The sequence below is a fragment of the Leuciscus leuciscus genome (assembly GCF_965113295.1).
Source record: "Leuciscus leuciscus genome assembly, chromosome: 13".
In the NCBI taxonomy this organism is placed as follows: Eukaryota; Metazoa; Chordata; class Actinopteri; order Cypriniformes; family Leuciscidae; genus Leuciscus; species Leuciscus leuciscus.
In genome coordinates, this window is record NC_138737.1 from 35511965 (window position 1) to 35533969 (window position 22005).

At 38.7% G+C, this 22005-nt stretch overlaps 1 protein-coding gene across 2 annotated transcripts; it reads right to left on the reverse strand.

Moving 5' to 3' along the window:
• Positions 1-127: 127 nt before the first annotated feature.
• LOC309512997 (uncharacterized protein) lies at positions 128-18396 on the reverse strand. 2 transcript variants are annotated; one of them, XM_082188776.1, is made up of 5 exons: positions 18160-18396; positions 16361-16496; positions 6695-6946; positions 5303-5557; positions 128-2801 (listed from the first exon to the last, which is right to left on the reverse strand). In XM_082188776.1, the coding sequence occupies exons 2-5, from the start codon at positions 16425-16427 to the stop codon at positions 2047-2049; spliced, it is 1329 nt and encodes a 442-aa protein (XP_082044902.1). In that variant the 5' UTR covers positions 16428-16496; positions 18160-18396; the 3' UTR covers positions 128-2046. The 2 variants fall into 2 exon arrangements, with proteins under 2 accessions (XP_082044902.1, XP_082044903.1); XM_082188777.1 differs by lacking the exon at positions 18160-18396 and adding an exon at positions 16900-17064.
• Positions 18397-22005: the final 3609 nt, after the last annotated feature.

Sequence of the window (22005 nt, forward strand, 5' to 3'; positions counted from 1 at the left end):
CATGACAAACAATTTTTTTCTGTGTATTAACTTGCACAGATTAGTTGTTCACCACAAGACTAGTAATGTGCACTATAAGTAAATAGGATCAATTCTGATTTTGTAATGAATTCCACTGAAGGCAAGCTTGATGAACCCAAGTGCAGTTTTATTAAATCAAAAAGTGAACAGATACCTTTAACATGAACTTAAACATGAACTTAAACTCACCAAAAATGATTACAGAAAACAAAGCTCGACAAGAGATTAAAGGCAGGTTTTTTCTAAAAAAAAATTTTCCAAATTTGTTTAAACTTTCTTTATATACCAATACATAATTAAAATGTAAGTACTCTGAAAAAGAGAGTATCAAAATCAAGTGTCTCTAGTCCTCTCAGGGCGCAATAAACACAGCTACTTATTTCCATTCTGGAACGAAGGAAATGATTGGCTGGGGACTGTCACTCTCCCTTGCTACCAGGGCTACCACCCCTGCTGCTACAGGAGCTGCCCACATGCGCGCACCCGTTTGACTCGAGGAGGCGAAGAGGCACGGAGAGAGGCACGGAAGCTAGGAAGAATCACAATTATGGCAGAGAAAGAACAGTCAAAATCCCCAGTACCTGCATATACAGTCAGCGAAGGCAAACAAGGCAAAAAAAGGAACTAGTAAGGTAGAAAGGTAGGCTATTGTCTCCGGAGTGTAACGTTAGTCCTCATCAGAGCCAACAGTGCTTTCATCGTGGAAGCTCTTACATGCAAAACACAGTATATGTTATGAATCTTACACGAAATTCACCTTCATCACCGTGTAACTGATGGTAATGGGAAAACTTGTATCAATGCAACCTGTTTTTAGCTTTGCCTTATGTTACTAGCTCGTTACCGAATCAAACTCAATATATTTTACACTTTACCAGTATCGATATGCTAGCTTGATAGTGAGTACTAACAGCAATGTTAGTTGTTTATATTCATAATGATAAAGTTAGGTATTTTATTACATGTGATTCTGACATGATGTCACTACATGCACTGCGCTCCTCTCCGCTCGGCCCTGCTCCTCCTCCAGCTGAGCGGTCAGCATCGCGCGTTCATGTGTTTTGGGGCCGTGGCTTTGGAAGGAGCCGAGAAGGTAGGGGGTGGGAGTGAATGGAATAAGTAGCTGTGTTTATTGCGCCCTGAGAGGACTACAGACACTCGATTTTTATACTCTCTTTTTCAGAGTACTTACATTTTAATTATGTATTGGTATATAAAGACAGTTTAAACAAATTTGGGAAAAAGTTTTTTAGAAAAATCCTGCCAACCCTGCCTTTAAGGGAACATGAGGACTATATATACACAGACTAATGACCGAACAAGGCCTGAAAACAACCAATCAGAACATGACATTTATATGAGGAGCACATAACAGACAGGAAGCATGACTGTGAGCAATTAAAAAAAAAAAGGCATGACATTTTTTAAAGTGTACCAAAACAGATGTGACAGATTCCATGACAACTTTGAGAAATACTACAGAAATCGAATAATCAAATATAAAAATAAAACATTGTATAGCTTCACTGTTTGAATTAAATATAGATTACTTTAATAATAAACATACAAAAGTGATTCATTCAAAAGCAGTGTGTGATTTCTGATTTTCTTTCTTTTTTTTTTTACATTAATGAAATGGATGGCAACAGTTTATTAGGCTGCTGTCCCTTTAAGAAAAAATGCACAGATCTAATATATACTGTTATACATCCGATTTGCTCCTAACTGTTTACATTCACGTAGAACATAACAGACTGTGTTCATGTGAATACTCCACACAATAAGCAATGAAAGAGAACTGAATTTGGGATTACATGCATCTGAGCGGCATCTGTGTTTGAGGTTCGGCTCTATGTCCATCAGTGCAACACACACAGCCGGGGTTTTTTTTGCAGCTTATTGTGATTAATAACACACCAACGTGTCAATAACTTTTAGTAGAGTGAGTGAAGTTTAAAAAATATAAAGTAAAATTTGTAAATCGATGCGATTCAGCAGAAGATAGAATCATGATTCATGTATGAATTAATTCCAAAAATTCCAAAATGATTCCTTTTTCATTTTTTCCTCTTCTTCCAACTTCCGTCTCTTATCTTCCTCTCTCAGCCTCTCCTGAATTTTCTTGTTCATTTTTTCCTCTTCTTCTAACTTCCGTCTCTCATCTTCCTCTCTCTGCTTCTTCTGAGCCTCCTTGTACATCTCATTTGTATAATGTCCTCCTCCATTATCCATCACCATTCTTACTATCTTATCCAGCAGTTGATCAACCTGAGATGGATTTTTATCTTTGTTATTGAAAACATGATACCTGTCTTTACACTGTCTAACAAGCTCTTCAATCTGCCTGTTTTTTTTCAGAAACTCCTCTATAGGTTCATCTATCTGATCTCCTCTAGTGAACAGAATGATGGAGTAATCAGCAGCTTTTTCTCCAAAGTTCTCCTGAATCCATTTCACTGTTTTCTTCTCCTCGTCTGTGAATCTCACGTCCAGTCTGACGACCAGCAGAAACACATGAGGACCAGGAACAGACATACTGACACATTTCTCAAGCTCCTCCTCTATTATTTTTTTATTGATTTCTGTATCAAACAATCCTGGAGTGTCAATCACTGAGATTTTTCCATCTTTCACCTTCTGCTGATGTTTCAGGCAATATCTAGTCACAGATTCAGAAGACATCATTTCTTCAAACACATTTTCTCCCAGGATGGTGTTTCCTGATGCACTCTTTCCAGCTCCAGTTTTACCAACCACCATTATCCTGAGATCTGCCATGACTGGAGAAGATAAAAAGACAAATGGTTCTGTTATTAACATGTTTCAAATGCATATCCCATTACTGCTTGAGTTTGGATTTCGTTGAGACTCTCCCTTTTTTACTGACATTTTTGATTAAGGCAACGTATGTTACATAATACACATATATATTACTACATTGTTATTTAACCTGTCCGTTACTGCTGTTGAAAATAATCTCTTTTGGGGTCATTCATGGTCTCTTGTTGAAAGTACCTTGTTGATGCTTTTACACTTTTAAATGTCCTTTTAATGTTTGATGGTTGAAGGGTGAGGTGAATAATTTCATCTCATTGTACCGGTTTAATAAAAAATATTGAGTTCATAGAGCGAGCCTTTCACTGATTGTTTACAGCTCAACGGATGTTACACTCATAATTCACGCAAAGCGTTATGGGGCGTAGGAATAACGTGGATAAGTTTTACATTTTCGGCTCATTGTGAAAAAGTGGCGGCACAGGGTCATTAATGGGAAACACTGAATGAATGTTTAGCTGACAAATGTGCTAAAGTTGAGATATATTATATGATTTCTGTGATAAAATTTTCTAATTTATATAATGTGTCAGGGGAATGTCCTTAGACACTAATAAATGAAATATCATACTTTCTGTTCTCTTCTTTTTAAAGAATGTCAAAAGATGCGCTTGAACCATTATCCTGGTCATTTTGAACAAGCGAAAAAAATTACGCAAGCTTGCTTGAATCAGAGCTTTGGCGTCATTGTGCAAAGCACGTTACAATATTGCGTTCTGATTAGTCAATCACTGTTATTCATAGTTTGTTAATAATCATACAGAGAATTTTAATGGGGATGGTGGCTTCTTTTCTTTTTCAACAAGGGGGATGCCATCCCCCGAGCCCTGGATGTACATCATTCTTATGAAAATAGCAGAGATGGCTTGAAGAACACAGATATATCATCTAAATCGTGTGTTTATTGTCTTTGTTTCTTCAGTCATAACGTCTCGTTTTGCATGTTATTGAGTGGTGCAGGTATGAAATCACTTTGTAGGCCAAAAACGAGGAAACGTGTTAGCATTTTAACACTTCCAGTTCAATCGTCCCGAAATCAATTTAAAAAAAAATTTTTTTATGGGATTTTGTTTATATGGCTGAAATAAGATCTGTAGTTAACAAGCTCAAAACACTTTCACATTTTATTCTACTGCATAAAATACTTAAGTATTACCCCACTTGTGATTTTTTTAAGCTGTTATGTGTCTTGAAAAAAGCGGTTGCTAACAAGTGGCTAAATGGGACGACAGAGTCTGTCAAGGACATCTTCACGCTGAAAAGATAAGTGCAGTCTGCTTTTACAGCATCATTATGGTTATAATTGTGCTCTTACAAAATATAATGATAAAAACTGTAAGAGTTGTCGGAAGCTTAGTGATGGTGACTTTGAAGTCATGGGACTGTAGTGTAGTTGGCTATTGCCTACTGGTGACTGCATTTAGGTTTCAAAATTCATAAAAGTTGTGTTCATCTGTGAAAATTATCTTGATGGACAAAACGTGTAAGTATCAAACTTTTGTTGATCACAGAGCTTGTTTTTTGTGATAATCTAAAAACCAATGGGAAAATCCTATTGGGTTTTTATTGAGGGAACCAGTGTGATGTGAACTGCCGGTTGTCCTTAAAAAGTGACGTCATACCTGCACCACTCTATTCAGCTGTAGCTATATCTGATATCCATTAAAGGGATTTCCTGGCGTTTTGTCACGTCAATTGCTACGGTTACAGGTTACGGTTACAATGACACAATGTGCCCCCCTAATCGTATGGACTAAACTTACAATTGAGAGCAAAAACCTTATTTCTGTGGATTTGGCCATTCACATATTCCATAACAAAGCATCTGGTTTACAGCGTGTTTTTGCAGCGTTGAGCAATGTAGCTAATTGTGGCGAGCAGGACGAGTCAGAGGGCCATGGGAGAACGGCACGAGGCTGGTGGCGTGATTGATAATGAGTCTCGCACCGATCTCGTATCTCTCACGGAGGAGCGGAAGCATAAAAGGAGGATCGACGACGGTGAAGGACGAGAGAGGCCAGGCCTGGATTTTATTTGATGTTTTATGTGGCAGCAGTCATCCGTGAGGGACTGCTGCTTTTACTTTACTTTCGACATATTATTTCTCATTGAGCCAATGTTAACAGACTATTGCAACAATTAATTCAATTAATTTGAACACACACACACACACACACACACACACACACACACACACGTCGTGTTTTAAGGCTAGTGATGTTGCCAAGAGCATTTTGGTTGTTTTTCTCTCTGCTATCACTATACCTTTACAGGTATTTCGATGTTTCATGCATTTCAATTTGTCAAATTGTTTCAATATATGTAGATGTGCTTTAGATATTTGAGGATGGATGCTGCAGCATGTATAGGGTCAGGAATGAAAGAAAATATGTGGGACTGTCATGTCAAGAGAGTAAGATTTGATGATGTCATCAGTTTGCCATACCTGTCCTTTTGCTGAATTGAAAACACAGGTCTTTTTCAGTCGTTAGTTCAGTGAAATCTTCCTGTAAGCTGTTGAACTCTTCAACTTTGTTATTGCAACTGTTTAACTGGTCTCTCAGTGCTTTGATGGTTTTATTGCAACTGTTTAACTGGTCTCTCAGTGCTTTGATGGTGATGTGCTGATATATGATAAAGACCAGCAGAAGAACACAAATGATCCCGAGACACACTGTCATCAACACCAAACGTCTTCCTCCTGACAAACAGAAAAAAAAAAACCACACAAATCAATTAAGAACAATTCACTTTATATTATAAGATATAACACCCAAAATCAACCTTTGTAAGTAATTGATAGGGCTTTTAAAAGAGTGTCATGATAATGACAATCATTGGAAATTAATGTATGGTAAAATATGCAAACAAGAAGATATGCTAAAAAAGAAAAAAGAAACAATCTTTGTTAATACATTAACATCGATATATATATATTTTTTGAGAACAATGATTGAAATTTGATGTAATATTTCTCAGTATGTAATATTCCTCAAAAATTAACATCATCACTGCTTCAGGAAAAACTTTCTACTGCACTTTTTCTTCAGCTTGTCTTTTACCCTGGTGGCTGGTTCCAGTTTCAGTTTCAGTTTCACGCAAATCTCACTCATCCAAAATCTCAGAAATAACCAGTATCAGTGCAGCGTTACGGAGAGACTCAGGAAGAGGTTGCAACTTTTAGACGCACATGGATGTCTCTGAATTACATTTACATTACATTACAAATTACATTTATGTTGCCTAGTTGTTGTGGAGTGAAGTTACATTGATTTATCTCATCGACTTGCATGTACCGTCATGTTTAACTTTGACACAAGTTGACACAGTTCCCTGAGGTCTTTATAAGACAGCTGAGACATTTTTTGGACAAATAGTGTTCAGTGCTCGTCTGTGCAGCAACGACAGGACAGTTTGTATGCTTTGCTCGAACTTTTGCCATTCTCATGGGTTTATCATCATTATTACCCTCATTTGACCTGTATTTAAGTTGCTCTGGTTTCAGATCTCATTGTTCCAGTCTATGCTAAAGTTAGTGTGTGTGTAAATTGCATCAGTTTTGTACCTTCAGTGGATTATTGTGTGGATTTTTATTAAACTGTGTTTTTCATCCTCTTTGTGTATTCCTGCACTTTGCTGACAGTTGCATTGTTATAAAGTGAATTAACTTTTAATTAATTAAATTAATTTTGTGTTCTATAGATGCTGGGATACGCTCCAGCCCTCCTGTGACCCGACAAAGTATAAATGGAGAGGATATTGTGTTTAGAGTTTTTAGGATGGTGTCATGACAGACATTTGGATAAAAAATTGTCATCGTTTTATTAAAAGTTCTCACCTGTTTGTGTTGGATGTTCTTCTTCTGTTGTCTGTTGTTTCTTCTGACTCTTTTTCCCACTTTTATCCTCTTTTTGTTTCTCCTGGTTTGGGAATGTCTGATTACGTCTATAATTCCTTCTTTGTAGATTTGTTTCTCCATCAGTTGTTTTCTGTCTTTGTCTGACATTTTCTTGTTCATTCAATGCTTGCTCTTGTCTTTCTTTCTCTTTCTTTTCTTGTTTCTTTTTTTCTTTCTCCAGCTCTGTACTCTCTGCTTAGAGCAGGAAGTTAAGAGACCACAGATAAAGGTAATTTATGATGCGAGGAGGAGAAACAGCCACCTCCAAACTAAAGACAGTGTCTAATTGGTCAGAACTCATCCAGGAGGCTAGACAAACTTTTGAGTTTAAAATCTTAGGACACGTATAAAGCATTGGAGTAGACATGTAGACGAAGAGGTAGATCAAGATCAGAAGAACATGTATTTACATGGTTTTCATCTTTTCTCGTCTCCCTTTTCTTTCTCTTAGTTTCTTTTCTTTTCTGTTGAGAGTCTCGGTTCTAAGTTAAGTTCTGCTGCAAAGTTTCGGTCAACGATTCCACAGCAAAGCCCGCTTCTCACTTCATTCACAAGACATTCCATCCATCTGCCAACACACCACGTGATTGGCCGCCCAAGACATCAATCCAGACACGATGAGACCGCCAGCCAATCAACGAACCTGGGAAACCTTTTATGCCGGCAAACGCCCCAAAGGAACGCAAACGCAAGTAGCCTCCAGACTCTTAGCTGAACTGGGGCCTGTACCATGAAGGTAGCTGAACAAACTCGGGGTTACAGGATTGGTTTTGAGTCGACAAAACCAAACCGATGCAATCAGGCTTTATTGGTACCATGATGCAGCTCATCAACTTTCTCTGTCAACTCAGGCTTTGATCCTTAAGCTATGATTACTCCACGCGCGCGCATGCACATAAAAGAGTGACGTCGACACTGAACAACCAATCGCGTTCGATATGGATAGAGCGAGAGCTATATATTTTTCCGCGCAGGAGCAAGAGATTATTCTTCAGAAATATGAAGAATATAGAAGTGTTTTTCAAGCACGCAGTAACACTGTATCTGCTGCCAAAGCAAGAGAAGACTGTTGGAGAAAGATTGCTGATTGTTAATGTGTAAGTTAAACAAATACGTTCTATATTTATGTCAAATTATGTATGTATGTATGTGTAGCGGCAGCCTATATGTGTAATATAGCCTATAGCCTATTTTTATAATATATAAAAATTGATACATGCACATTTTTTATATATTATAAAAATAGGCTATAGGCTATATTACACATAGGCTACACATACATATATACATAATTTTACATAAATATAGAACGCATTTGTACTACTAAGAAAGCTAGGGAATCCTATCATAACATTAACAGAATAATAATAAAGATTTAAAACTAGATGTACCGCATCGCGGTACAAAATATGACCGCCGCTCAGGCCTGCACTGGCTTTCCACAAAAATAAATGACGTGGAGTAATTTGGCTGTATTGCGTGTTTATGTATATACCTAAAAAAAGTAATAGTATGTGCATGTCTGTCTGTGTGTGTGTGTGTGTGTGTGTGTGTGTATGTGTGTGTGTTTGTGTATGTGTGTGTCTGTGTGTGTGTGTGTCTGTGTGTGTGTGTGTGTGTGTGTGTGTGTGTCTGTGCGTGTATGTATGTGTGCGTACATGTGTGCGCTTGTGTGTTTGTGTGTGTGTGTCTGTGCATGTGGATTTGTATGTGTGTGTATGGGTATGTGTCTGTGCGTGTGGATGTCAGTGTGTGTGCATGCTTGCGTTTGTTTGTATTCCTGCATGTGTGTGTGTGACAGTATCATCCTATACCAGCAACCCTTCGCTCAACACCACCATCTACAGGCCGATGAGTGTACAGTCACTAAATGTGCACATAAATGAATTTATTTTATACCCCCCCATGGATGAAATTCTACAAAACTTAGCAGAGGATACCCCCAGAGGATGTCAAGTTAATCATACACATGAAATATGGTGCAGTTCTGAACATCTCCACTGAAGATAGGGGCGATTAAAGCAGAATAATATTGCATTTTCATTTTTTATGGGAGGGGCGCAAATCACAAATGAGTGATTATGGGCTAGGTTGATGTGGGCCCTTAAGAGCAACATACCATAAAAATGTCTTCATCCTCGGTGCCACGGTTCAGGTAGTTATTTAGGAAAAACTGAATTTTTTGGGGTTTGGGGGGGCCCAGCGCGGGGGGGGGGAGTGGCCCCCGGGGACCAAACGATTTTTTTCCGTAGAAGTCTAGTGGGGCTACATGCCCACCAAATTTCATGTTCCCCGGTGTTTCGGTGTCCCTGGTATCGTTGACGAAAAATTTACGGGGGCCCCAGCGCAGGGGGGGGAAGTGGCCTCCGGGGACCAAACGAAATTTTTCCGTAAAAGTCTAGAATACCAACATACCATAAAAATTTCTTCATCCTCGGTGCCACGGTTCAGGTAGTTATTTAGGAAAAACTGCATTTTTTGGGGTTTGGGGGGGCCCAGCGCGGGGGGGGAGTGGCCCCCGGGGACCAAATGAAATTTTTCCTTAAAAGTCTAGTAGACCAACATACCATAAAAATGTCTTCATCCTCGGTGCCACGGTTCAGGTAGTTATTTAGGAAAAACTGAATTTTTTGGGGTTTGGGGGGCCCAGCGCGGGGGGGGGAGTGGCCCCCGGGGACCAAACGAAATTTTTCCTTAGAAGTCTAGTGGGGCTACATGCCCACCAAATTTCATGTTCCCCGGTGTTTCGGTGTCCCTGGTATCGTTGACGAAAAATTTAAGGGGGCCCCAGCGCGGGGGGGGAAGTGGCCCCCGGGGACCAAACGAAATTTTTCCGTAAAAGTCTAGTAGACCAACATACCATAAAAATTTCTTCATCCTCGGTGGCACGGTTCAGGTAGTTATTTAGGAAAAACTGAATTTTTGGGGGTTTGGGGGGGCCCAGCGCGGGGGGGGGGAGTGGCCCCCGGGGACCAAACGAAATTTTTCCTTAGAAGTCTAGTGGGGCTACATGCAGTAAGGTGACAAAAAAAAAAAAAAAAAAAAAAAACCTTTGACAATCCCTATATAATATAATTCTTAACATGCATTATATTGTATAGTACATTTGTGCAATTTGCTTTGTGAAAAAAAAAAAAAGTGTTCATGTGATGTCACCCTATCAATATATCTTACCGGCAATTTTATAAAAAGCCCTCTTTTATGGACATGGTCGATAAATGTCCGGGAACGCTATTAATGAAACTAGACATGTACTCCTGCAGAGCGAGGACCACCTTACGAATGGTTCGACAAACCGTGTTTTCCCCTAGCTTCTGTGCGTCACCCACCGTGCAAGTATGTACCAATTGCAACAAAAAAACCGCAACGCAATACCATTTGCGGTACAGTAAGTGCATGAATTCGACGTGTTAAATTCTTTATGTGCAAAGATAAGACATTCCTTCCGCGGAAAATCTGTATCTTTCATACAAGTAACTATCAGGAAAGGCAAGGGGATTTTGTCTGGCTAAAAACTCTTTCTCTACAAAGTGCTCGTCAAACAATTTGCGCTGAGATGTCCACCGGATTTGGAAGAAAAGGTGAAGTCATTGCAACAGACACTGGGAATAAGTTACGTCACCTATATGTTTCTTTGCTCTCAGCTGATTGGTCAAACTTCAGTCTGAGATCTTGAATCCAGAACATAACCTGCCCCGGAGCAGGTTAGCCGTGCAGCGTAAGATACCATGGCAACGAACACCGATTAAAGCCAAGCTACTTTCATAGTACCTAAAACCCAGGGTTGGCGGAAACTAAACTGAAACATAGCTGGCTAGCCACCTAAACCGGCTTCATGGTATAGGCCCCTGGTGCTTTGATATAAAATTGAATAACCCGCTTAAGAAACGATAGAAGGGTTAAATTAATGATTGATGGTTCGTTCAGGTCATGTCTTATAAGTGCATATAATGCTAGAAACTTGGGATTTCACCATCTCACTCTTAAACTAATTCTTTCCTCACTTTCCTCATGAAATCACCACATACTAGGTGCGTTCCATTCAACAGGGTGAACGCAGTGTTCACTGCTCCCCTACTCCCTGAGCACGGTATAACAGTTGAAGTGGACTTCACTGACAATAACCGCTCATTTGGAACGCCCTGCAAATGTCATCAAAGAAAGTTAACGACGGGGTCGCGCAGATTATGATATATAACAAATATTTATAGGACTACATTCATATTTAAATTTTTATTTACTATCACATTTAAAATATACACTATACAATAATAAAAAAAACAAAACATTGAGTACTATAATGAAAAACGTATGTTTATTATACATTTTAATTGACTATTGCTGCTATTACTTGACTATTAACAGAACTGAAGCCCTGCTGTAACTGTCATGCAATATGAAAATAAACTTTTATTTTGTTAACTATGTGTATATACACTCACCTAAAGGATTATTAGGAACACCATACTAATACTGTGTTTGACCCCCTTTCGCCTTCAGAACTGCCTTAATTCTACGTGGCATTGATTCAACAAGGTACTGAAAGCATTCTTTAGAAATGTTGGCCATATTGATAGGATGGCATCTTGCAGTTGATGAAGATTTGTGGGATGCACATCCAGGGCACGAAGCTCCCGTGCCACCACATCCCAAAGATGCTCTATTGGGATGAGATCTGGTGACTTTAGTACAGTGAACTCATTGTCATGTTCAAGAAACCAATTTGAAATGATTCGAGCTTTGTGACATGGTGCATTATCATGCTGGAAGTAGCCATCAGAGGATGGGTACATGGTGGTCATAAAGGGATGGACATGGTCAGAAACAATGCTCAGGTAGGCCGTGGCATTTAAACAATGCCCAATTGGCACTTAGGGGCCTAAAGTGTGCCAAGAAAACATCCCCCACACCATTACACCACCACCACCAGCCTGCACAGTGGTAACAAGGCATGATGAATCCATGTTCTCATTCTGTTTACGCCAAATTCTGACTCTACCATCTGAATGTCTCAACAGAAATCGAGACTCAGACCAGGCAACATTTTTCCAGTCTTCAACTGTCCAATTTTGGTGAGCTCGTGCAAATTGTAGCCTCTTTTTCCTATTTGTAGTGGAGATGAGTGGTACCCGGTGGGGTCTTCTGCTGTTGTAGCCCATCCGCCTCAAGGTTGAATGTGTGGCTTCACAAATGCTTTGCTGCATACCTCGGTTGTAACGAGTGGTTATTTCAGTCAAAGTTGCTCTTCTATCAGCTTGAATCAGTCGGCCCATTCTCCTCTGACCTCTAGCATCAACAAGGCATTTTCGCCCACAGGACTGCCGCATACTGGATGTTTTTCCCTTTTCACACCATTCTTTGTAAACCCTAGAAATGTTTGTGCGTGAAAATCCCAGTAACTGAGCAGATTGTGAAATACTCAGACCGGCCCGTCTGGCACCAACAACCATGCCACGCTCAAAATTGCTTAAATCACCTTTCTTTCCCATTCTGACATTCAGTTTGGAGTTCAGGAGATTGTCTTGACCAGGACCACACCCCTAAATGCATTGAAGCAACTGCCATGTGATTGGTTGATTAGATAATTGCATTAATGAGAAATTGAACAGGTGTTCCTAATAATCCTTTAGGTGAGTGTATGTGTTTTTAATCAATGGTCATATAATTGCATAGCGGTCTCGTGCGCCTTCTTCCCGCGCACAGCCGTATAGTAAACACTCCTGAGGTAAATACTTACACACATACATAAACTCCTCCATCGTTAGTTATGACCGTTCTGACTGGTGATGACGTGGTGCGCGCAATGACAGTTGGGTGATCATAGCTCTCCACTTCCTGTGAAGTGATGTATCGATGTTCCCTTATTCCCTATGCCGTGCGCAGTGCCCTTCGAACTGAACATGTTCGCTCCCTTCGGATTGGAATCTCACTTAAGATGGCGGAATACCCTGTGAAGTCCACTTCGCAGTCCACTTACGGTCAAATGGAACGCACCTACTGTCATTAGTATTGATGAATATTCTCATAATGTTGGCAGAAAACATTTTAACAACATTCTTTAAAATATTTTAAACATGTTTATTGTTAGTCCTGCAAAATAGATGTAGCACAAGTGATTCATGTGCAATGTATCACTTGCTGCTCAATTTAATCAGAAAAACCACTTGAATGGTACACAGTGTGAATTTGTTTACTATAGAAAAGATAAATGTATTTAAAAGTTTGCCTGACCAAATTAACTGGCTTGGTATAACCCAAGCTCAAACATCAAGCTACGCCTATGTTAGGGGTGTAACGATACATCGTTATATCGAGATATCACGATATAAATATGAGACGATATGAAAATATGATATGAGATTTAGTGTCACGGTGGGTTACAGGAAGGCAGACGGAGACAATGATATGTTTTCCAAAACAAAGGTTTACTTTAAACAGGTAAGCAGAACAGGTAGCAACACACATCTAAATATAACGGAGATCGGACAAGGACTGACAGAACTTAAATACAAACACAGATTACACTGATTAACAGAACACAGGTGAGACAGATAACGATGATGACTATAAACAGGTGATACAACTGAACTGATAATGACGAATCCTGATAATTATAGGCCCATAGCTTTGACATCTCACTTATGCAAATGGATGGAGAGGATAATAGTTCGCAGAATAACACATATATTGGAACTGAGAGGATTGCTGACTAACATACAAAGTGGTTTTCGAAAAGGACGCTCCCCAACAGACGCTCTAGTTAGAGTAAGTAATGATGTGGAAAAGGCATTGAAAATTAAAGAAATAATGATAATAGTGTTTTTTGACATTGAAAAGGCATATGATACCATGTGGAGGGAAGGACTGCTTATTAAACTATGTAGTATGGGTATTGGAGGAAGGTTGTATAATTGGATTATGGACTTTTTAACAGGAAGAAAAATTAAAGTTAAGGTTGGATCAGAGGTGTCTATGGAATTAGATGTAGACAATGGTATTCCCCAGGGGAGTGCAATTAGCCTGGTATTGTTCAACATAATGATAAATGATATTTTCTCAAACTTGGATGGATGCATCAAATCAGCACTATATGCGGATGATGGGGCTATTTGGATGAGAGGAAGGAATGTGTCATATATAGTAGGAAATATAAGGAAAGCGATTAGGAAAGTAGAGACGTGGTCATATGAGTGGGGGTTCAATATGTCGACAAGCAAATCTTGTTATATGATGTTCACAAAGAAGCGCAAGTGCCAGGCTGAAAAGTTAACATTATATGAGCAGCCAATGGTGAAAGCAAATTAATTTAAGTACTTGGGATTATGGTTTGATAGTAAGTGTACATAGAAAACACACATAAAGCACTTGGAAACTAAATGCAAAAAAGTTATAAACCTTCTGAGAGCTGTGGCTGGATGTGACTGGGGTGCAGATAAACAGTCGTTAATTAACTTCTATAGGGCATGCCTGAGGTCATCAATAGATTATGGTTGTGTAGTTTATGGAGCAACGGCAAAAACAATATTGGAAAAAATGTATAGATTACAGTATAGAGCATTACGTGTATGCATCGGAGCTGTTAAAACAACCCCCATTAATGCAATACTCAGAAGCAGGAGAGATACCACTGGAGTTAAGAAGAGAGAAATTAGCGTTGGCGTATTGGACCAGATTAAAAGGAAGTGGGAAAGAAAACCCAACAAAAGAAACTACAGGAATGTTGGGAGTATTCCAAGTTTCAGGGGCTTGGGTTTGGATGGACAAGGGAAAAAAGAGTGAGGGAATATGAAATGGAAGCCTTAGATTTCACCACGGCCAATCCAGTTAGTAATGTTTCACCATGGCTTTTTCCAGAAGTAAAGGCCAATATTAATATCCTGGAAAAGAAAAGAGAATAGAGGAAGTGGGAAGTGGGAGTTAAAACAAGCATTTACATGAGAAACAGTTATTATAATTATTGAAAGATTTACACAGATGGATCCAAGAACAAACGGGAATGTGTGGGAGTTGGAGTTCATTTCCCAGAATTTGAAATAAATCTCTCCAAAAGACTATCTGACCGGTTATCTGTATATACAGCAGAAATAGCGGCAGTCATTATTGCATTACAGTGGGTTGAAGAGGTCAGACCTGATAGGGTGGTACTATGCACAGACTCTTTAGCTATCATAAAAAGCATACAGTCAATGACATCGGTCAGAGAAGACCTACTAATAGAACTTTATCACAGTTTGCTAAGATTACATTGGGGTGGCATAGATGTTCAGTTTTGTTGGGTGCCAGCACATGAGGGGGTTAAAGGGAATGAGATTGCAGACAAACTGGCTAAAGAGGCATTGCTAAAGGTAATAACAGTTACAATCCCACAAGGAAAAGGCGAAGGAAAAGCGGTGGTTAAGAAGAAAGGACTTAAAATATGGCAGAAATGGTGGGAGGAAGACAGGAAAGGAAGGAGATATTATAAAATACAAAAATTAGTCAGTATAAAGAGTTACATGAAAAAGGACCAGGAGAGAGGAAATTGTAATGACTAGACTCAGGGTGGATCACACAGGGCTGAATGGCACACTGTTTTTAATGTCATAAGGTGGCTGACATTGGATTTCCATTAATTTGTTGCCCTGATTCCACGCGCTATGCGCGAATGCACTGTGGGCTCACTCTTGCTCGTATCCAAGGTAAATCATCAACACTATCATCCCTTACATGTGTTTTATTTAACTGAATACATAATCAGCTAAAATGCATTTGCAGGTCACTTTACTTCCTGAACAAGTGCGCAACCGAGTCGGTATTGCTTTCACATTCACGCGAACCGCGGCACGGTTCGGGAGCAACCGAACTCAGACCATCTCCTCCAGGTAGTCTCGGGTTCGGTACCCCAGTGCACACCCGGGTCCGCACGACAGCGTTCACATTAGCGATTTTTCATGCGAACCGTGCCTCGTTCCGAACTAAACTGCCAGTGTGAAAGCATCCGTGACAGTTAGTAGCCTATGTAAATTCTGTTATTATGTACTGAAATTATGTTTCAAAACAAAGATTTTTGTTCAACTTCCAAATTTTTTATGAATCTTGAGAGGTTTTTGTCCCTCTCGGTTTAAAGTCCATTCCTCTAAAATTAAAAATGTCAAAAAGGCATCACAAAAATAATCAATCTAGTGTTCCAATCCAAAGCCAAGTCTTCTGAAGAGACGTGATGGCTTTATATGATGAACAGAATTACAACAAAACGCATACTGTAGTAAACACGGACGTTCAAATGCTTGCGGTGATCAATGTTTGCTTTGAGTTTTTATACATTAGTTTTTACAAAAATACAAGCATGTCTTACTCAAGCTTACAACTTTGAGTAAAACATGATTGAGAAATTTAATGCAGTCAGTTTAATGTGAACATGTTAATTAAATAAAGTATTGCTTAAAGAATTTGTTTTTCATGTTAATTTAGCATAAAATGACTTCAAGCTGAATTTACTTAAAAAGTGATGCAAAAATGTTGCATCAATATTTAAGTAAATTCGACATTCTTTTTTTTGTGCAAAATCTAAAGAATTGCCTGAGCAAAACGTGGCTCAAAAGTGCATAATGCAATATACTGACTCACGTGCAAATGAAGAAGGATGATCCATGCTGTTATCACTGCAGTCTGAGTAACTCTGATGGTCATTCATTTTTACTGCCTCTTAATAAGGTTGCCTACTCAATCAATGACGTAGGCCTACTGTCAGACCCTTCAAAACCTACAGAGAAAGGGTGACAAAAATTAGGATGAGCAAAAATCTAGATAAAACATCTTGATTAACTCACAATTACATTGTCTCTCCTGTCTGAGAGTGTAAGAGGCTTGGATCTGCGACAGCCAATCAGAACTGATCATTATTTAATTTGGTTTAATAGCCCATTGAAGAGCTACTGTTAATGCACGCCACTGAAACGTACATATTATTGATTGTCCTCGATGTTCAAAAGTTCATTAACAATGTATCACAAACATTTGATCTAGCCATTGTTTGTTTCATTATTACACAATGCTGTAACAAACCAGGGTTTATTTTTCTAAAAACAAATTACTCGAGTGCCTTGGATGTTTTTTTCGTACTAAATATGTTACAGTCTAATGGTAAATCCAGGGGGGCATCTTACCTATATTAACATGAAATCTAACATAATGATCATCGGAGTGTGCACACACGATCTGTTATGGCAAGCACTTGATGACGTCTAATATGAGTTCTGTTCTTTTCTTGCCGTTCACTCAAAATGGGGATTTGTGCACATGATGATCTGCATCAGACTGGAAAAAAAAAAAAAAAAAAAAACCCTAAGGAGATTTTGTCACCCAATTTGACGCTCAGCTAAAAATCAATAGGCCTTTATCGCATCAATAGAACGCCGGAAGTAGCCGTGAAAAAATGCTGAAGCAGTGTACTGCGTCTTCCGGTTATTGCGTTCACCATGGCTGCCTGTTAATTATCACTGGACTACTTCGCTCTCGCATCTCCCAAACGTTTTTTTTTCTTCTTCTTTTTTTTTTTTTTTCTTGATTCCATTTTAATAGTTTAATTAAATTGTTATAACCAATTATTTAAAATGTAATGATTTAAGCAAACATTTCTTCAAAGGTTAAACCAAACTTTTATTTTGACGGGTTGCCAAGTAACTTAGACCTTTAGTCTCTGTGATGATGATAGTTTTTTTTCAAATGAAGCTAAAAATGAAGCTAAAATGCTGCTGAAGTGACTCAGAGCGGCTGTGTTGATGAAGTGCATTATTGTCATCTGAAAACATCGCGAGCGTCATGCGTGTGTGTGTGTGGTAAATGAAACAGCGCGTCTGTGCCATTCATTCACAGAGACAGGCGTTCTGCATGATTCCTATTTAAATAGTATTTATGCGGATAAATATTGACAGACACTGGTCTATATCGCAATTTTATTTAAGTTTACTGACCTACTTTTCATCTAAAGGAAACTAACCACCGGAAGTGCGAGTAACGTTACACTGCTTGGCGATTTCGAACGTTCCGAAACCAGGAAATTAGATAAAGGCCTATTTCTGGCTAAGCTGCTGCAGCGTAAAATAATTTACAAAAAAAGAGCAAATGTGACATCATGGACAAATCTTACAATATTTAGAAGTTGTTTGTTATTCCAAACTTTTTGTTTGTGTGTTTAGTTTCGGTTTCCCTGCACCACTAGTCTAGATTACCATCACAACTCCTAATACAATTTAATAATGCAAATTTATAGTCCAACATTTATGCAGTCTTGATAGCTAAGTTAGTGTGTTTTGCCTCCGAATGAAAGTGGAGATGCCTACAGTTAACTGAACCGATCCAATTTATCTTAAAACTAATTGTGTAACACAAATAAAATAATTTCATGTCATTTATTTTACACTTACCTTATACACAATATGTCTCCTAGTTTGTTTTTTGTCAGAATCGCTCCGTTTTTGTCTGACTGTATTAGAGAAAGAGAAACTAAAACTACTTGCACCACTCTCGCGTTAAACTGATGTTTTGTTACAACTCGGGAGTTTCAGGTGTGGTGCCACAGGTGTGGTGAACAAATGAGTCATACTGAAGAGATGAGTCCGAGCTTAGGACCCAAGCAATCCGATTGGTTCAAAGCATAGACATAATACGTTGCTGCGATACGTCAACGCGTCCGCCATTTTGCGGAGGGCAAGACTGCGCTGTAATCAAATGCAAGTAAACAGGTGAGCTGCGGTTTTTCTGGATAAAAACTAAAAAAGAAATTACATTTATCAACCGATTTCAGTGGTTTGTATGTGGTGTAAAAAAAAGTTCCATCTCTAGTTATTTAAAATCTCGATAGTTAGACTTATAAAATATTTTTTTAATAAGGAATGGCCAAAGCTCAGGCATGTCATGCATTTGGCTTTTTATTCTTGGATAAGAATTGTGAACACCCCCACACTGAGATATAATTTAATTTTCACATTAAATTAAATAAAGTTTTCTTATTGTGGAAAAAGCATATTCTGTCATTGACCCGATTTTAGCAATAACAAAGATAACTGATGGATGATGGATCCTTTATGGTAATACATATGATATGGTACAACTACAGTGCAATGCAAATAGTAAATATAAGATAAAGTGAGAAGTAGGCTAATAGTAAATAGTTTAGTCAATAAAATAAACAAACAGTATACAGCAAATAAAATAGTAATGAAAAGTATAATTATATAATATCATAAGTACTATAATATAATAATAATAATAATAATAATATATTGATAATAGCATATCGTTTATGTATAATACTATAATAATAGCAATAGAATATGAAATATCAATTACAGAATATAGACAATAAAAAATAATAAGTTAAATAGTTACTATGAATAGTACAATAATTTAACAGCATAACTATAATAGATTGATAATCGCAAGTGGTATATTATTATAATAAATAATGTAAATTTATATATTTTAAAATATTCTTACATAGACTATATAAAATAAAATGACGCAACCCTGTCTCTTTTTGTTAAATTTCAGTTTTTAAAAGGTATAAGAAGCTATACAAGTCAAGAAATAAAGTAAACGATTCAGTCAAACATACAGCAGGCTACAACGTTAAAGTTAAATAGCCTAAATATATATAAGTTATGAAACTTCACTTTGCCCTCAGCCAAAACGATTTGCCAAGGAACAAATTATAGATTAATGAGACCAAAGATCGCCCGTTAGATATATACAAGACGAATTATTCTCATGTTTAACCACTAGACTAAAGACATCAGATCCAGCGGCGAACGTCAGAAGCACTAGCCGAGGTAAGGCTGTTCTCGGCGGGGTACATGAGCGCTGAGCGCCCGGTGATCGCTGGATCTCACAACTCCGAAACCGTCAGATAACATTTTTAAATAGGCGCTATCTTTATAAATAAACCACAGATTTGAGCTTTAAACAACTACATTGTCGACTGAAAAACTCTTAAAACTACATTTCGTCACACAATAACAGTCGTATTTTTAAATTTCGCAATCTTTCTCCTCTGCTATTGACGCAGCTCGGACTCATCTCTTCAATAGGACTCATTTGTTCAGCACACCCCGGCACAAAGACACCAGCGAATTAAGCAAAACCAATGGGCCGCCGATGTACGAGTTTTATGGGCCGAAAATACACACACACACACGATGCCATCAAGCGTATGGTCGTAATCAGTCCTACACTGACCAATCAGCGTTCATTAGCAGAATGCTAGGGTGTTATGGGCAACAACAACTCAATCTGTAAGAAATCAAAAGGACATAAGTACTCGTTCATTCAACTTTCGACCTTTAACCTAGCCTGGAAATCCAGACCTAAATCTAAAAGATGAATGGTCTGGCATCGACTAATGAAACTCGGCCAGCTCCAGGGGCGGCACCAAGCATGCATTTGAAAATCTCACTGCACGCAACTGGATAACACTACGACCAATCACAAAGAGCCCCATTCGCTTAGCTACCAGCGGAGCTAACTGGTAGATTATACTCTTACCGTATCCGGTCGGCAAAACAGCAAAACGTCATTCTTGCAAAGGAACGATTCGAGTGCCGTCTTCTGTTCCTGTTTTAGATAAAAAGCCAAGTCTAACTCGTTCATTGTAGCGGCCAAAGCCGTTTCAAACAACTGGTGTTCATCCATAGCCATCTTGCTATGTTTACTAATGACTTCGACATCACAGCATCTGTTTAGCTCGCCTCTGGACCGCCTATATCAGATAACCCGATGTTATTGGTGCAGCTCAGATCGAGGGGCATATTTAATGAGCATCATTACTCGACATCAGAGTAACTCGCTGAGCAAATTCAACTTGTGCGCTCGCGATAACTCTGGATTACCAGGGTACCTATAACCCATGTTGAACTTACAAAACCTACAATCAAATCCGAGATTTCTCAACGGCAATCGGGTGAAAGAGACAAATTTAGCCGTCTAGCTCCATAGACTCCCAGCCCCCAGTGGAACTCTGGTGGAACTACAACCAAAATTCGGTACAATAGGACTTAATATGGAGTGGCCAGGTTCTTCGTAGACGGGCTCTGCCATTACCCAGTTACGCATTATTTCCACACCTGCATAGTTGACGATTACCGCCTACAAGGCCCGAGGTCCACCCACCACAGTTTTACCAAAAATCCTGTGAGAAACACTGGTATTGCTATGCCAATGCAGCTTATAGTTTATTTTTTGGATTCATCACCTGTGGAGTAAAGTTGAATTGTATTAAAGCAACACCATGTAGTTTTTCAACCTTCATAATATATTTCCAAGACTCTTGTGATGGTACATTGACTTACAATAGGTTGAATGACACGTCTGCCATAGCCTGACAGGGTCTGTATCGTTTTTAGTGGCACTACGGAACTTCGCACAAAAAGCACAAAAAGAACTACAAAATTCGACTGCTTTACGGCATACCTCACTTCCCCCACCCCCCATTTCCTCAAATTCGGACGTATAGCGTGTGTATGTTGTTGTCATGGCCGAAGCAGCAACAAAACTGAAGAAAGCAAAGGTTTTGTCGGAGGAGACTAGGAAGAGAAAAAGGGAGAGTGACAAAATCAAAGACCGGTTAAGCAGCCGATTCTGTTCCCTACCGGAATTCCTGTTCCCCCTCAACGAGCCGTGTCTGCTGACAGCGCATACGTCAAAGCCTTAATAAACCTTAATAAACATTACATTGAAATCGGTAATAACGTTTTAAATTTAAAAAAGAAATAATCTGGATTGAATTGACAGATGGGGAAAAACTCGCTTCTAATAAAATAAAATAAAATAAAATAAAAAAAAAACACTTAAATTTCGGGAAAAAATACAATCCTTTTTTAACCTTTTGGCTTCCCGTACATCCAGTTGTGCTTAAATAAATGTAACGATGTTAAATATTGCATTAATCTTATACAGTAACGCACACAGCTTAGAAGACAATGACAGTCAACTACTTTGAATATTAATTAAGCATTTTGGGCATAAACATGTAAATCACAAACAGTAAAATGATTGACAAAGAAAAATGACACTGAATAGTTGTTATTAGTTTTACAGTGTGAATATCATACTTACAGGGAGCCAGTCCCTTGGTCTGTCTTTCTTATCTTTTGTAGAAGAGAACCCATACTATGTACTGGAGGTGCAGTTTATATATTATGTACTGCAGGTGTTTGCAATTTAAATTTAAATACAAGTCATTCACTCTGCCAGGTTCACTCAGTTGCTGTTCGCAA

Bases quoted from the DNA above. Each gene is read 5' to 3' on its own strand.
- LOC309512997 (XM_082188776.1), bottom strand. From the start codon at position 16,427: ATGAATGACCATCAGAGTTACTCAGACTGCAGTGATAACAGCATGGAT. The intron at 5,558-6,694 runs GTGAGAACTTTT...TCTGTTTGTCAG, and splicing joins AGAACATCCAACACAAACAG to GAGGAAGACGTTTGGTGTTG. The intron at 2,802-5,302 runs GTATGGCAAACT...TATCTTCTCCAG, and splicing joins TCAATTCAGCAAAAGGACAG to TCATGGCAGATCTCAGGATA.